This window comes from Chelonoidis abingdonii, chromosome 14 (assembly GCF_003597395.2).
Source record: "Chelonoidis abingdonii isolate Lonesome George chromosome 14, CheloAbing_2.0, whole genome shotgun sequence".
Lineage (NCBI taxonomy): Eukaryota > Metazoa > Chordata > Testudines > Testudinidae > Chelonoidis > Chelonoidis abingdonii.
The window spans coordinates 1,370,585-1,388,457 of NC_133782.1; the positions used below are offsets into that span (position 1 = coordinate 1,370,585).

The following is a 17,873-nucleotide window of genomic DNA, read 5'->3' on the forward strand; positions in this document are numbered from 1 at the left end:
GACTTAACATTCCTATCTCTTAAGGGGGGAGAAGTAAATTTTTTTTCCTTAAAATCCCAACCCAAGAACTTTTCAGGCTTTTTCTGTCCACCCTGAAGAAGAAAAAGTACTATGCCCTTTTTTTCCTCTGTGGGTCCACTTTAATTTTGCCTAGTGAATGGGAACGGCAGGTGAAAATAACAGGCAGTTGCAATCATACTGTGCGCATGTAGTTCCCATGTCCTGCCTCTGCTGAACTGCAGTATACAGGCCTAATACTGCCCTGGGTGTGCAAAAATGATGAGCCTGATTCTGCTAATAATTCAGAATTCGGTCTTCACCAAGGTGAGTCAGAAGACGAGGGTGCAGTATTGGAAATTCAGTGAATTCACCTCTAGACCCTGGGGTCATCTGAGAGTTGGCTCACAAGTGATACAAGTCCTTGGTTCCCAAGTGAAAATTTATCCATTTCACAGAACCATTCCCTAGTCAGCTTGGTCAGTAAATCCTGCTTGGATTTGAAGTTCCAGGGGTTTTGCATGATAAGGATGTGATGTCCTGATGGATGTTTATGAGCCAATGTAGGGAAGAAGGTTGACACAGCTCTTGGTGGTACTAGTCATCTATTTATATGATATTAAACATCACTAAAGTAATCTCTATTTCAATTTTCAAAGTTGGTAAACGTATTGTAAGCAAATCTAATTAGCTGTGCTTAAAATAAATAAGCTTTGTCTCTGGGGCTCTGAGATAAAGGGAGGCAAAAGTTCTTGGCTCACTTGCTTCATTTCCTCTTCTTTCTCTTACCTCAGCCCAACAGAGGGACAAAAAGGCCCCGTGATGATGAAGATGAGGATATCAAAGCACGGCGGAAACAAGCCAGTGCACGGGAGCGCAGTCGCCACCGGGAAGAGGAAGCTGCTGCACTGGAAGAAACTGATGATGAGAAAAAAAAACTTCTTCAGATGGTTGACAAGGAGGGAGAAGAGGAAGACGAGGAGGTAAATCTCCAGTGTTCTGTGGGGATGGGCTGCCTGAGATGTAGTCGCCTCTATTCAAATCAGAGCCTTTTCCATAAGTTTAATGAGAAAAATATAGGTGCTTTAAGGTTGTCTGGGCCCAAAACTGTCCCCCCTTTAAGGAAGACACTTTCAATACCATAAATTCTATTGATAGTCCTAATTGTACCTACCTATCAGCCTACTCTGCAGTACAAATATTTGGAGGAAAAAAGGAGACTGTTTTCTTAATCACTTTAACAATGGAAAATATGAAAATGAATGACACAATCATTTACCTAAGATTTACATTTCTGTCTGCTTGGATGCTGAAACTAACTGGTCATTTTTAATTCCTGGGGCTCGGAACATCACAGGGCTATTGTTTCCATTTCTAACCCTTCTGGGAATACACTCATTTTAAAAAGGGGCTTCTGAAATAATGAACAAAAGATCCTAAGAAGACTTGGAAAAAACTTTCAAAATATAAAGTCTCTGTTTTAGGTGTAAACTACTTGAGTCTATTTCTAAAATTTGTGACCAGAAGTAGCTTCTGGGTTCTTATTCATTTTCTAAATCCATTAGTTTCATAGGTACTCTCAGCCTCATAGCTTCACCCACCCTTCTTCTCTTGCTAGCTCTGCAGCAGCAGCAGCAGAGAAGCAAACCACCTTCTGTAGGGGGAAGGACTTGGGCCACAGGATTAGGGTAGCAGCTTGGCACAGTTTCAGGGCAACTGCACCTGCTTTCACCAAGGGCACTCACTTAAAGTCTTCTGGCTCCTAGCTGTCACCTCACCTGGGCCTCATTCCCTTTTGATCTGAAGTTTTAATGCTGCACAGTTCCCAGTATTGCACTGTGATATCCTTGGCAACTGGCTCCTGCACTGTGCTTTCTCTCTGAAGGCAATGACCAGTGTATTGCTCACAGGTATAAGCTGTCACACTGCATGTTTAATCTTAAGGTAAAAACGTTACTGAGAAACAGATAAAAACCAATGTAAGTTCGTACAGACATGCTAAAAATCTTACCAGAGATTACACCAACTCCATCCTAGGGCTTCAGTAGGTTTTAGTCCTTCCAGACCCACAGCTGGCTTTTCCCCATGGCTACAAGTTCACCTGCCTTAGAACCAGAACAAAGGCTGAGCAGTTCAGTCCTTTCTTTATACAGCTTGGGCCTTTGATCTTGGACTTTTGTAATAAATACTCGGTAGCTTCAAAAGGCATAACTGTGTTGGGTAATTTGCATTAACTTGGTATTCCTCTGGAAATCCACTTAACCCCTATTGTCCCAAAAGTCCATACTCCCAGTTCTTATGTCTCCCCACTAGAGAGGTTACATACAATCCCAGCCCGCAGTGATACATAAACTTAATAAAGGTCTTTCAAGGATTTTGCAGGATATTGCCGTCTCTGTCACACAGCTATCAAGGGTAAATGATTTCAAGTCTTGGAGACAGAGACGCAGTCTGGGACTGGCCCTTCTGTTAAGGGGCAGGGAAAAGATCATTGTATAAGTCTAACAAACGGGTTGTTATAAATCCAGGAGATAGACAGCAGGAAGTAACTGTGTTATGTTTGATGAAAAACAAGTGACATTTGCCACAGTGGAATCATGTGGGTTTGTAAAATATCATTGTCCTTTGTATGCAGCATTTCTAATCATCTCTGAAATCTCCCTCCACTTTCTGATGTTGAGCTATTGCTACTGCTGCTGTGGTTGATGGTGAGACAGATAATGTGGGATTTCCTTAGTGTTTGACCTGGAGGATGAATGGATCAAGCAACAGCTCTGTTGATTGGCTAGAATCCTGGGAATCATGTAGTGTGCAAGTTCCCAGTCTCCAGCAACAAGAATATCATCCAAGCATTCTGTTTTTCCCATATCCCAAGGTGCTAGAATTTAAAAATCCCTTAAGAATCTAAGTCCCCTGACTGGTAGCTTAGTTCATGTCAGTTCCATTAAATAGCTTTTTTATTTACTGAGTAGATGCACTTGTTTATGCAGACATTCTCTGTGGGTCTCATGGAGACATTTTGCTAACTGGACTTGCTTAATCTGAAAATGTGGCTCACACTAGGGTTATGTCGGCCTTCTGCAGTGAGACTTTTGGTGAGTTCTCTTCTGATTGCCATTTGCTCCTGGTTACTGTTATATCACAGCTGTATCCAGGACTCGCTCAGTTTGTTGGTTACTCTTACTTATTGCCAGGCTGGTGTTGCGTCCATTTCTGAAAGCTAAGCAATATTTGTTTTGTTTGGCTAGGATGAGCCTCTGGATGAAAGTTCGGTGAAGAAGATGATTCTCACTTTTGAGAAGAGGTCTTACAAAAACCAAGAGCTGCGGATCAAGTTCCCAGATAATCCAGAAAAGTAAGGTCATGTGCAGTCCCTCTGTCTCACCCACTGTGAGCCTTCCCTCCTTGCTTGAGCCCAAAGTTAATCTCTTCATCAGAGATGCAGGTTCAGTTGTGTGAAAGATCATGTGATTAAAGACAGTTATTGCCAGGTATGACCTGTAAATTGTGTTTGAAATTGTGACGGGCTGGATCACAGAAACCCCCTTGGGAGCTGCCAACTGATGTACCAAGACTACTCCTGCCCCTGTTTTCCTGCCCTGGCAGCTTGGAGCTTCAGTGCCCTGCCTGGTTTGAGCCAAACCCGCTAGCCTGCTGCAAACCCAGACCCAGGTCTGAACCACGTCCCCTAACAGCTGTAGGCTTAACTGAAACCAGCTTAAGAAGTGTTCCTGTCTTTAACTCTCAGATGCCCAGCTCCCAGTGGGATCCAAACCCCAAATAAATTCGTTTTCCCTGTATAAAGCTTATACGGAGTAAACTCATAAATTGTTCGCCCTCTATAACACTGATAGAGAGCCATGCACGGCTGTTTGCCCCTGCCCCTCAGGTATTAATACATAGTCTGGGTTAATTAATAAGTAAAAAGTGATATTATTAAATACAGAAAGCAGGATTTAAGTAATTCCAAGTAATAGCAGACAGAATAACGTGAATTACCAAGCAAAATAAAATAGAACATGCAAGTCTGTGCCTAATACAGTAAGAAAACAATTGTCCTGGTTGATGGGAGCCATCAAGATTCCAAACCACCATTAATGGCCCATGCTTTGCATAATTACGATAGGCCCTCAGAGTTATATTTCATATTTCTAGTTTCAGATACAAGAATGAAACATTCATACAAATAGGATGATCACACTCAGTGGATTATAAGCTTTGTAATGATAACTTACAAGAGACCTTTTCCATGAAGCATAATCCAGTTACATTATATTTACACTCATAAGCATATTTTCATAAAATCATATAGAGTGCAGCATCACAGAAATCAACATTTTTAATTTAAAAATTGGAATTGCTGAGACTCATGCTGGTAGTGGCTATGCTGTGAATAAGAGGAGGACAGGCTGAATTTTATTTAAAAATATGTTAAATTCCTTGCTGTGTTACTAATAATATCTTAGATTATTTAAAATCCACCGTTTTAAAATTCTAGTTTGTATTCTATTTTTGGGCAAAGATTTAAAAAATGGGACTTAAAGTAAGGCTTGCAAGGTCTTTTTTAAACACCCCAATAAAGACCTAGTTTTGAAAAGTGCTGAGTGCCCAGCTGGTCCCCTAGGAGCAGATGGTCTTGTTGTCTGTTGCCTGGAAAGTCAGATGGACTTGGGCTAGAATGTCCAGACCGCCATTATCAGAGTTTTACAGAATGCTCTCAGGGAGACTTCCTGTAACACGTACTGTTTCATTTGTTGCTCTCTCCCACTTCTTCACTTTCCTGTCTATACTGATGTCTTGTGCCTCTCAGTATGTTCAGCTCCCATCCTATAATTCTTCACCCATTTCTACTGTCCCTCTAAAACTTTTTCTTCAAAGCACGTCTTTCTTTTCTTTTTGAATTTGGCCTTTCCTTGTTGTCCCCTTTTTTTCACCGATCTCTCCTCATTGTTAATACTTTCCCCTCAGTTTCTCCACACTTTGATGCTCCTTCCTTTCCTTGATTTCTAACCTTGCCAGCCCCAAAGTCTAAAGAGTGCTCTGTTTACCTAATAAATGCAGGTGCCAGGCATTTCAGAAGGTGAAAGGATGACCACGAATTTAAGGGTGTATCCTAAATGGATCCATTTTTTTCATAATTTTTGATACGCTCCGCACAGCCAAATCGTGTAACTGTACTACCAAGTGTGTATGTGAAGGGAATCCTGCTTCACAATATGGGAACTTTCAAAAGATTACACTGAGCAAAATGAATGGTTCAAATCTGTTGATAATCTGACTCTTCCTATGAAGTATTTGTTCTCAGAACTGCAGTTGTTTGAACACAGGGAGCTCCCTCCCAGTTAGTCCAAGGCTCTTGGATTGAAATCTTTGTGTGTCTGTGGCTGCAGTCGCTACTCATTAGTTTTTGCTGCTTTTCTCGCAGTCCTGAACTTTGCAAGCCCTGCTGATATGCGCTCTGCCACATGAAGCGGGAAGGGAGTTCTGATAGTGTGAAGCAAAAGAAATATTCTGTCATACGTCAGGCTGAATCCATGTCCCTTTTGCAAGTCTGAGTTCTAGTTTTAACAGGCAGTGTTGGTACTATGTTGTTGCCCTCTAGCTTGACCCTTTCTCCTGGCTGATGAGTCACACATCTGGGAGTCTAATACCCCCAAGACAATCCCTTCTGAAGGTCAGAGCTTGCTTAAAGTGAGAAGAAAAGACTCGGCCCGTTTACAAAACCCTTCTTTCTGAATTTGAAGCAAGAGGAGAGAAGTTCAGTGTAAGCAAGTGACATCCCCACCCCTTTCCTCACACCAGTACAGGGATGCTGGGTCTGATTCAAGCGTACTCATTTTCTGGGGATTGCCTTTATTTAACTTAAAGTAAACTTTCTGCCTGTTTTCTCCTAAGCTGGCTGGAGCTAGGTCTCTGTCCCTGCCCCTATTCTCCCTGTCTCAGACAGACACCCAAGTCCTCTTGTACCCTGTAACGGGGCGAACTCACCCCCGCGGCGCCTCCTGCTGGTTGCTTCAGGGAATCAGCTCACATACACAGCTCGGAGCGCCCTCTGCAGGCCGGTGATCCGCCTTCTGGCTTCCGCTACTGGCGCCGTGTCCCTCCCTGGACCCTGGTGCCTCCTTCTCTGTGGGGTTCTTCCCCCTGGCAGTAACCCCTTTCTCTTAAGGGTTTCCCCCTCCTGGGAACCCCCCCACTCTATCCCCACTTTGCCTCAGGGTCTTGGCAACTGCCCAGTCATTAGCTAGCCCCACGCCCTGGGGCAGACTGCAGTATTATCCTCTCATCATCGGCAAAGGGGTTGGACCTGCTGCCTTGGCCTACCCCTGGGTTGCACCCTGCAACCCTAGTACCTCTCAGCCTACTCCTAGGCTGCAGCCTGGGGCTTTCCAGGCAGGGGCTCCCCAGCTCCGCTGCCTTCCCCAGCCCTGCTTTACCCTGGGTGTCTGATCTGGTCCCTTGCAGCAGCCAGGCCCTTCTCCCTCTGAACACAGAGAGAGACTCTTGGGCTCCTGGCTTCTCTGCCCTTTTATAAGGGCCTGTGGCTCAGTTTGGGGCGTGGCCCCAGCTGCAGCCACTTCCCCAATCAGCCCAACCTAAAAGGCTGCTTTCTCCAGCCCTGGCCCCTTCCCTGGGCTGTTTTTAACCCCTTCAGGGCCGGAGCAGGGATCCACCCTGCTACATACCCTTACTGGAGCTAATATAACCCACGCACGTTAACATTAAGATGAGTCAGCAGAAGAATTCTCTATGCAGGAACTAGCCTGCACACTTACTCTTTTAAACTGATATACATAAATTAGAGAGGGCAGGAATGCCATATCATAAAATGCTTTCGGGGCCCATGTGCAGTGATATGACAAAATGAGGGACAAATTTTTTGCAGTGAGTTCTGAATCCAGTGACTGACTTGGTGATGATGTGAGCAGAATAGCAGGGGCGCTATTTCAGATTTTGGTGGCCAGGGGGCAACTTTAACTGTGATTCCAAGGGCTACTTAGGCACCTGAAAACGCTAGGTTTGTTTGTTTGTTTGTTTGTTTTTGCAGATTATAACTTAGAAATTAGCTGATAAGAGCACTGTATCTGATTCCTATGTGAAAAAAAAAGAGAGAGGATTTAATAAATATTAGACCCCCTTTTCTGAATGTAACCTAGGCTCAATGCTTTGCTGTATTCTATTGCTGAGAATAGCCCACTTCCACTTTAATTGAATTGTCTCGTTAGCACTGACCCCCCACTTGATAAGGCAACTCCCATCTTTTCATGTATACCTGCCTACTGTATGTTCCACTCCATGCATCTGATGAAATAGTGTTTAGCCCACGAAATCTTATGCCCAAATAAATGTGTTAGTCTCTAAGGTGCCACAAGGACTCCTCATTGTTTTTGCTGATGCAGAATAACACAGATACCCCTCTGAAACCTGTATTTTTTCTGAATCCCCTCTTCTCTCTAAAACAACCCCTCCTCCTTCTCCTCCCTCCACTGAGGGATTCCTCTTTTACAAGCTAAGCTTCCATACCCTTCATTTAATCACCAGCTCTTTCTTATCTTAATCACCTTGCCTCTGTTTGTAAACAATGCTAACTCCCTGCCCCAGGGGCACATCTCCTTTGCACAACTTAGATTTCACAGGAATGTTGTGCTGTAGTTAAGAACTCCACCTGGGAGCTCCCCAGAGGTGAAAGTAAGCTGGTATGGTCTGATACGTGTACCGGCAACAGCTTGTACGCAGTGCTGGACTGGACCGGCTTCCCCAGCAGTGATTTAAAGGGCCTGGGGCTCCCCACTGCGACTGGAGCCTCTGGGCCCTTAAATCCCCACTGGAGCCCAGCAGCCGGGCTCGGGCTGGGATTTAAAAGGCCCGGTGCTCCTGCCTCTTCGGCGAGCCCCGGGCCCTTTATTTTGCCCCACAGCCCCGGAGCTCCCAGCTGCCTCTGCAGTCTTTAAAGACCACACCTCTTCTGGTTGAGGTCACACCACCACTCAGGACTCCAGCATACCGGTAAGTCCTTTCAGTTACTTTCACCTGTAGGAAACTCTGGGGGCGCAGAATTGGAAATACTGTGGCACTGTGATGCCTGGATGAATGAGTCTTGGTTGATGGGTTGTGTGGCTGCTTTGTTCTCAGTGTTGGGAAGGTCTGTGTTCTACTGTGAGAATAGCTGATGCACGTGTATTCCCACTGACCAATTTTGCCCTGCTTCTATCCACAGGTTCATGGAGTCTGAGCTGGATTTAAATGACATCATTCAGGAAATGCATGTGATTGCGACCATGCCTGATCTTTACCACCTGCTGGTGGAGCTGAACGCTGTACAGTCTCTCCTAGGGCTGCTTGGACATGATAATACAGATATCCTTCCAGTGTTAGAACGCGTCTCCCAGGGGTAAGGCTTTCTGCAGGCACCTCCGCAATCTCTTGTGCTCCATTTTCACACAAACTGTGTGATGGGGCAAGGCCAGATGGCTACAGTAAAGTACTGAGGAACAGGTATGTTAGCCCCAGGCTAAACAAATCCCTAGTACCATGGTAACAAAATGGCAGTTGCTCCAGGTTAATCAAGGCACCTGGGGCCAATTAAGATCTTTCTAGAAAGGCATGGGATAGCACATTGATTAGAACACCTACAAGCCATCAACGCAGACCCCAGCTAGTCAGGGCACTGGTTTAAAAAGGGAGCTCACTCCAGTCAGGTGGGGAAGGAGCCATAAAAAAAAAAAAGGAGGGAAGTGCGTATGAGGAGCTGGGAAGCCAAGAGGCAGCAAGGAGGATGAGGCTGAGCTACTGGAAGATGAGAATTACAGAACACCAAGGAGGAAGGTCCTGTGGTGAGGAAAAGAAGGTGTTTGGAAGAGGCTATGGGGAAGTAGCCCAGGGAGTTGTAGCTGTCATGCAGCTGTTACAGGAGGCACTATAGACAGCTGCAATCCACAGGGCCCTGGGCTGGAACCCGGAGTAGAGGGCGGGCCTGGGTTCCCCCCAAACCTTGCAACTCCTGATCAGACGCAGGAGGAGTTGACCCAGACTCTGGGTTCCACCAGAGAGGAAGATTGCTGAGGTGAGCAAATCTGCCAATAAGTGCAGGACCCACCAAGGTAAAGGAGGAACTTTGTCACAACTGCTAGATATTTTTTCTCTTCCCTCCCACCGCTTTAAATTTTCATCATCTTTTGTTCACCTGAAACCTTTCTTTACTCAGCTGCTCTCTCTCCTGAACCTTTCAGTGTCCTTATTTTCCCCTGCCGAGCTGTTAATGTACATGTCATCTCATTTGAGGAATTAGCCTTAATTTCATTTTTAAAGGTTTTGTTTGGGCACTCATATAAAATGGAGGGCTAATCACAGACAAGCATGCAATGCACTTTCCTTTACGAATGCTGCTGAGGATATGGCACCTGAATGCTAGCTTGCATCCATTCATGCTATTTATTCCAGTCCTTGTTCCCCAAAGGTTCTACCAGGGAACCTCAGTTTTGGCCTGTGTCTGCTGTGTACCAGTGGTTTGTCTGTCCTGAACAGAAGCACCATAACTGCACTAATTCCTTTTGTTGCCAGGACATCTGACCTTCAGCTTAGAAGCAGACTGACACAAGAAACTTGGCTTACCAGTGATGTGCATGAGAGGCAAAGACTAGTTTAACCTAACTTAAAATCATGTAATGGCTTCCCCCTCTTCCATTCCGGAGGGAGGCTGCATGTACTGTGTTTGAACCAGCATTAGTGAACTAATGAGGCGGCCTGATCCAAGGGTAGGGCACTGGATTGGGAGATGAGACCAGGGGTTTCTTCCAGTGGCTCGCTGGGCAAGTCACTTCCAATCTCTCCGCGTCCTTTTTTCCATTTGTGAAAAAGCAGATGATAATGCCTGACATTTTTCTTAGGCCCTTTGAGATTCCCAGGTTAAAAGTGCTGTAAAAATGCTAAATATTTATTATTTTGTGATTTAAGGATGTCATTTTTCTCTTTTTAGCAATTTTTTTCTTGCATTTAAGGCACTATATTTTTTTAAAAAAATGATACAATCTTTGCAAATGGATATAGTGATATTATAAAAACATATTTTTAAAATCTCATGACATTGCAGTTTTCATCAGAGAGCGCTATTTACAGGGTTGACTATTTTAACTTGCATCTAACATAACCTTGGTCTGCTAGAATGCTGATCTCTGCAAAGCCAACACTGCTGCTGTCTTATCTGTGATCTGTAATAGAAATTATTCTCAAGTATAAGGTTGTTAACAATTTACTGTTGTACAGCAGGAAATGCCTACCATGCATAACCAGTTTCATGGACATGATGGTTTAATATTTTATACTTTCACCAGAGACCTCAGGCTTTTTGTGAACAATGTGCACTGCACTGAAAGGTTATCTTGAATTTGTCATTCTAAGGGAAAACATAAACTGTGGGGATTTTGACTGGGATCAGAGGGCTGGTTCATGGTGACCTTAAGAACTGGAGCATATGGGAACACAGCTTGTTTTGTCCTTTCAGCCATAAAAAGGTGTGTCTTGGGATCACTTGTTAAGGGCTTGTCAGTATTTACACTGCTAGCTTCTCTTCCCCCCCGCCCCCTTTTTTTTTTTTTTTTTTGGTAAAGGAGTCAAAACTTGTTTGTCAGTTAGTTTGGGGGCAGAAATTTGGCCTGCGAGCTGTAAACCTGGGAGAAGACGTATTTCTTGTTACAGGCTTGTAGAAATCTCTTCAGATGTGTTGGAAGCAGACTGTAGGCTGCAGTAGCACCTCTCTGTATGCTAGGTTATTGCTCAAGCCAAAAATGCAAAAACTATTGAAATGAAGCTCCTAGACGTGCAGGAAATAGGGTTCTTCATTCAGGTCTCCTGGTGGCTTTACTAAAACTAAACAGGATAAGGTTTACACCAAAGGACAGGTTCTTCACACTTCATTTGGATTAGTGCCTTGGAGGGGCTAATGCAGGGAGGGGATGAATCCCAGGTGATCTGTTTAGGTAGCTGTTCAACTGAGTTAGTGCAAAAGATGTGAGTAAAAGATAATGACTAGGCTGTGACTTAAATTAGCAAAAGTCAGGAGAGCCAGAGAAGCCTTTTCCTTTGTCCTGAACTCACCTGCACAACTGGCATCCTTGTTGGCAGGCTCAGTAGAGATTCCATGGATGGAAGTGCCATAGAAGCTCCACTATCCTGACCACTAGAGAGACTGCAGCACAATCAAACAGGTAGCCTGGGGGAAAACATCCTGCACGTGCCATGGTGCATTTCTAACGTGGCTAGAGGATTTTACAGTTTCTTTAGCACTAGCAATTTGGTGTTGTCTTTAGTGGGAAATGTATAGGTGACCGTTTCAAAAGTGACCTAGGAACCTGTCACTGGCTTTTAATGGGGCTTGGGCTCCTAAGTCACTTAAACACTTCAAAACTGTATTTATATGTTTAGGTGAGCAGAGGCCTGACTTGGATGTTTTACAAGCGTAACCTGTGTTTTTGTATCAGCAAAACTAGTCTCGCCTCAGTAAGGGTAGGTCTACTCTACAAGTGAAGGTGTGATTGTAGCACAGGTAGATGATACCTGTGCTAGCCTCAGTCTCGCTAGCATGGGTAACAGTAGCTGTGTAGACGTGGCAGGATGGGCTTCAGCAAGGTCCATCCCACCCCATCTGCAGTACTGTTGTTGCCCGTGCTAGCTAGATTAAAGCTGGTGCAGGTATATCTCCTCATGCCAAACTCACCCCCTTACATGGGTGCTGCTGCATGTGAAGTAGGTACTATCACTTACTGATCTGAGGATTCTGCAGTGCCTGGATGTAGCAGTTTGACATGGGAATGAAATGGCAGTCATATTACAGAATTTCCTGGGTCTGTTTAAGTCAGGACTGTAACCTTATTAAATAATGAAGTATATAAAAATACATTTCCATTCTTACATAAATGAATGCCTAGTTTATTAGCCTGTGGATTTTAAAAAGATCCTTCAGATTCTTGTTATGTAGGACATCATGACAACTGGATTTCTTGTTCTGTCCCAGTGGGAATTGGGCAGGATTGATGAGTGTGTCTGAGAGAATAGGAAGTTGGTCTAATGAGAGGCAATACGTCTGGCTGTACTGAAGAGCTGTGTAGCTATCAAAAGAACCATGTGTGTTACAGCCCAGTGTTAATGAATTAAAATTGGCTGGCAGGATTTTTGCAATTTTCCTGTGGGGTGCATGGTTATAGATGCATGCTGTCCTAATTGGGCCAGGCAGAAAACGGTTATCATTCCATCGTCATATTACGGCCTTGTTCATGGGGTGCATGCTATGCCAAGTTAGCGATGGTATCATGGGAGGATAATGCACACAAATCAAGTTGCTACATTTTTCTGTGCTCCTAACTAGAGTTTTAACAATTGCTACAATGTAAAATGGCTGGTAACCAGTTGAACCAGCTCTGGAGTACTTAATTGGTTTAAAACTGACAAAAAGCAAATGGCAGTTGGGGAACAGTGAAATTGCCAAATACAACAAATAGATGATCATGTTGCAGGATTACTCCCAATTACTAAAATCAGTTAGTTTTAGTGCTTATGAAAACAAGGACTGCTAAAGCAGTGCCTGCACTTATGCTTGGTCTTCTTCTGTTGCTTTGCTGTGCTCTGCTCGTCACACGCTCCTTGCTATTCCAGTCTCGGCAGTCGGTGAGCAATCACGCTCACGTGCCAAGTATGAAGATAAATGAGGTCTTGATTATGACTTTGGTTATCCTTAACATCTCCCACATGTGTCCATAGCTGTGGTGGATCTGCTTCAAGAACTGACGGACATAGACACGCTCCATGAGAGTGAAGACGGAGCTGAAGTCCTCATTGATGCTCTAGTAAGTAGCAATTTCAGTAGCTCCAGATTAGGTTGATCAGTGGCCACCTTACAGAGGGGAAGGATGTGTTTTTAGATTTTTTATACCTGTGGCATCAATGTTCCCTCTAATATTTTACACCCATGTGCGGAATGAATTTTGTTATGTGCACCAATATGGAGGTAATGTATGGTGGGGGTGGAGCTGAGGGGTTCGGAGTGTGGGAGGCAGCTCAGTGCTGGGGAGAGGGTTGGGCTGCGGGGTGGATGAGGGCTCTGTCTGGGTTTTTGGGCTCTAGGGTGAGTCTCAGGATGAGGGGCGTGGGGTGCAGGCTTCCCTCGGGCTGCAGTGGGGAGAGAGAACTCCTCTCAGCCCTTTCTGGCTGTGGTAGCTCCTGGGCCGAGGGACAGGTGCCTTTCCCTGGCCGAGGCAGCTCGGGGGCTGGGGCCAGGGGAAGCAGCCCTTCCCCGCCTGCACGGCCTTTGATAGCCTGCTATGTAGCCGTGCAGCTTAGAGGGAACTTAGCCTGTGGTTCTCAGTGCGGGGCAGAACTGTGTTGCTCCTAGTCTGTTTGAATAATCCATTTTCTTTTGAAAGGCGTTGAGATACTGTGAGTACAGCCATGACGGGTTTCTTTTCTGGTATGAACGAATTCTTGGGGCAAGTTCCTCCTCTGCATCACCAGACCACCTGATTTTTGAAAGGAAGAGCTTGTTTTTAATTAGCTTTGTGTGGGGATGACATGTTTTTCTGTGATATATCTTACTGTGCTTCCTGTATTGTTATAGCAGGAGAATGATGGCAGTTCTGTGACAGCAGCACAGTGTCATGTTGAATTAAATAGGATCTTGATACCCGCTCTTGTGCTTCCCTTGCAAAGCAAGGCAGTTCTCCGATCTACTCATACTGGGAAAATTGAAATCTGACATAGTTGGTTCAGAGATTTTTATTACTTTTTTTTAAAGCGCAGAAGGGCCATTTTGATCATCTAGTCTGACCTCCTGCATAATGCAGCCCATAGATGTTCACCCAATATTGCCTGCTTCAAGCCAACTAACAACAGCATGATCCTACCAAGGAAAATGCTCAAAATTCTTCATGTATAATCCAACAAACTCATCCTGCCACATACTTATTCTAAGAGTGGAAGAGAGTTTAATTATCCCTTTATTCCACAGAGAAAACAACTGCGTGTTGTGGTCATGTACCAGTTGAAAAGGCACTACTACTGACGTCTTACTTTCCCTCGTGAAGAAACTCTCTGTCTAGTTAACAGTACCGAGTGCCTCTCATCTGCTATGTTGGTGGGATGCCCTCTTTTCCTGGTGTTTGGGCAGGATATTCTTTTTCACAGCATTGTAGTAGAAGGTGAAAGCTCTCAGTGTGAGCAGGAGTACATTGCAGGGAAGGGATGCCATTAGAACTATTTGTAACAGTATGCAAGAGATGGAGTCCATTCTCCTTTCAGGCATTTCTCCAAGTGAATTGCTGTGTTTGTGAAACACCTAGACTCTGGCTTGGTCTCGGCTAGGGATTATGGTTTTTTAGAGGAGCAGAGTGAGAAGACAGCTGTATTTTCTCCTACAATCCCTCTTGCCTAGTTGCTGTAATGTTGCCTTCCACAAGTTAATTACAGTAGCCCTGAGCTGAGTTCCTCTGGCTGGCCTCTGGGCTGTTTTTAATTACTATCCCTTCATAGAAGGGTTGCTGGATGAATGAAATGGAAGAGGGGAGCTGATAGGGAGGATCCTTTCTATACAATGCACTGAAAGCAGTACATTGAACAAAAGCTATTTCTGTGTGTTTCTTGTCACCAGTCCGCAATAGCCAGGTTTGATTGTTCACTTGAAAGAAACAGGTCAGCCATGTCATGAGAAAACCCGAGCTATCTACTTCTAGAATCTAGATGGCTCCTTTATTTTAAGGATGTGGGCATCACCCTGGGAGGCCTGCTTAGAGATTGTTGCATTACCTACTACAGCAAGCTAAACCCTGCTGTTACTGCACTCGCTGAACTTATAGAAAACTTCAGTTAGCAAATGGGATTCGTGATTGGGGAGACACTGTGCTTGCATTTTCCACTCTCCTATTTAAAACTGAGGATTGTCACATTAGATTTTAGCTAGTAGCAGGACTAAAGTAATGCTGGGATCCAGAAACGCCAGAATCTGGATTTCCGTTTCTGCTATTGACTTGCTCTGTGACCTGGAACATGTCATTTCATCTCCATGTATGGGGAGTGGAGATCTTAACATGGGTGTTGCATGCCGAAATGTACCGATGTGTTGAGGTATGTAAGCTCTCTGGGGCAGGGGATGTCTTCCTGTATGGTGCACAGAGCCTGGGCTTTAGCTCAGCCCATGCGTAAGTGCGACTCACCTTGTTGTGATGGAGCATTAGCAGGCGTTAGAATGAGCTAGGTAAGGTGAGCTTACATCACACCTTTCAATCCTAGGCAAAGCAGTGCCCAAGTGAACGCCATCCAAGGCTTTCCCCAAACTGCCATAAAAGTCACATTCATTTTTAATCATTTACAGTTGGCTCTGGCCAGGGTGGCTACGTGATGTCACACTTAATGGAAGCCAAACCCATCCTTTTTTAAACCTGTCTTTCTGCACCTAGAACTAAGACTTCCCTCAGTGTGACTGCTGTCCCCTTATGTTGTGATGCTGCCTTCACAGGCATTGTTTCAGCTGCTTTCTGACAGCCAAGGAAAAAATCCAGATAAACCATCAACAAGCAGTTGAAACCAGGGGAGCTGCTTTTATAGCTGACAGGCAGCTGATGTGTCTCACACTTTGAAATTCAGGGAGATTATAAATCAATCAGGGTGATTTAGGGAATAACAGACTGTGAAAAGGTTCATATTTTTCCTCCAGATGTTTGTTTTATCTGACACAAAAATTGTCTAATTAAGAAAAATGAAGTGGTGAATTTACTTTGTGTATCCTTTGCTAGCTCTGAGATTTCAGAGCACGATTGTTCATGTCTCCTGATCAGAGGCATGTTTTCTGGCGTATTTCTGTTGTGCTTATTGATTTTCCCCCCCCACTCCCCCTTTCTCTCCCATCTCCACCCCAATCCTCTTTTTTTCTCCATGTGGTCTCAATGCCTTAGGTTGATGGCCAGGTTGTTGCCTTGCTGGTCCAGAATTTAGAGCGCCTAGATGAAGGTGTAAAAGAGGAGGCTGACGGAGTCCATAACACGCTTGGTAAGGGGATATTACAGTACAGTATCTCTTTCTGATACAGTCAACAGAGGGGCGGGTGTATGTAGTCTGTCTCTGAACTACCACAGGGGGCAGAAAAGACCTTGCGTGAATTTCGTGTAATACTGTTTTTTCATTTAGCTCGCATGTAATAAAGCATAAATCTGTTCAACGGATAACTTCATTACAGGAAGCTGTATTATTTTAAGAGGCTTCTTCCTCTTCATGTATTAAAATATTAAATGTATTTTTCTGTGGTCTGCCAAAAGAGTATCTTCATTTATCACAGCTGTGTTTCTTAGGAATAAATGTGCCATTAATTTGTTACCATCTAGAGCAGTGTTTCTCAAATGCAGATTTTTCTGCGGTCCTGGGTGGAGATGGGGGAAGGAGGGCAAAGCAGTGGCCCCTCCCTGCAGCTCCCAGCTGTTTCTCCTGGCTGCCTTGGTGTTTGCTGGCACCACCATTAGGGGATCAGCAGCCTGCATCACGAAGCCTCCTGTGGGCTCCGGGAAGCACCTCAGCAAACACATGGGGCCAGTGTGTGTGTTCAGCAGGCTTTGGGTTTCAGGCCCTTAGGCCACCAAAAAACTTGTTCTGAGAACCCCTGATCTAGAGCCCAGGAAATATACCCTATAACACAGTGGCTCTCGGCCCTTCCAGACAACTGTACCCCTTTCAGGAGGCTGATTTGTCTTACGTACCCCCAAGCTTCGCCTCACTTAAAATCTACTTGCTTACAAAATCAGACATAAAAATACAGAAGTGTAACAGCCACTATTACTGAAAAATGACTTTCTCATTTTTACCATATCATTCTAAAATAAATCAATTGGAAAATAAATAGTGTACTTACATTTCAGTGTATAGTATGTAGCAGTGGTTTTCAAACTTTTTTTCTGGTGACCCAGTTGAAGAAAATTGCTGCCTATGACCCAGTGGAACTGACGATGAAGAGTTTGGGGTGTGGGAGGGGCTCAGGGCTGGAGCAGAAGGTTGGAGTGTGGGGGTGAGGGCTGCAGGATGGGGCTGGGAATGAGGGGTTCAGGGTATAGGAGAGGGATCTGGACTGGAGCAGAGAGTTGGGCTGTGGGAGGGGGTCAGGGCTCTGGGCTCAGGGTGCAGGCTTTGGGATGGGGCTGAGGATGAGGGGTTTGGGGTGCAGGAAGGTGCTGTGGGTTTGTGTGGGGCTTAGGGCTGGGGCAGGGGATTGGGGTGCAGGCTTACCTAGGGTAGCTCCCGGTCAGCGGCACAGCAGGGATGCTAAGGCAGGCTTCCTGCCTGTCCTCAGACCATACTGTGCCACGGAAGTGGCCAGCATAGGTCCAGCTCCTAGGCAGAAGCACACAAGTGGCTCCGCGCAGCTCTTACCCATGGGCACTGCCCCCCACCCCGCTCCATAGCTGGAGCTCGGGGCGAGGGCAGCACACAGAGCTCCATGGTCACCCAGCCTAGGAGCTGGACCTGCTGCTGGCCGCTTCTGATGCCGCACTGCGCCCTGGAACAGGTAGGGACTAGCCTGCCTTAGCTGGGCAGCACCGCGAATGGGACTTCTAATGGCCTGGTCGGTGATGCTGACCAGTGCCAGCATGACCCAGTGCCTTACATTCCGCAACCCAGTACTGGGTTGCGACCTGCAGTTTGAAAACCACTAACAGAGAGAGCAGTATAAACAAGTCATTATCTGTGTGAAATTTTAGTTTGTACTTACTTGGCTAGTGCTTTCTATGTATACAGCTCTGCATATCTGTGGATATCTGCTGACCAGGTTTGCGTTTCGCGGATCGGATGCGGATCCATGCACATCTCTATTTCTGTAGCCTGTTGCAAAACTAGGCAAATATGTAGAT

General features: G+C 45.1%; 1 protein-coding gene across 1 annotated transcript in view; it reads left to right on the forward strand.

Annotated features, from left to right (window-relative positions):
- The first annotated feature begins 792 nt into the window (after window positions 1-792).
- Window positions 793-17,873, forward strand: part of CTNNBL1 (catenin beta like 1) — a 79,370-nt gene continuing 62,289 nt past the window's right edge. The window contains exons 1-5 of the mRNA XM_032762425.2: window positions 793-980; window positions 3,246-3,352; window positions 8,216-8,355; window positions 12,739-12,836; window positions 15,933-16,026. Coding sequence (XP_032618316.2) covers window positions 945-980; window positions 3,246-3,352; window positions 8,216-8,355; window positions 12,739-12,836; window positions 15,933-16,026 — 475 coding nt within the window. The 5' untranslated portion in view covers window positions 793-944. The remainder of the gene's footprint in view (window positions 981-3,245; window positions 3,353-8,215; window positions 8,356-12,738; window positions 12,837-15,932; window positions 16,027-17,873) is intronic.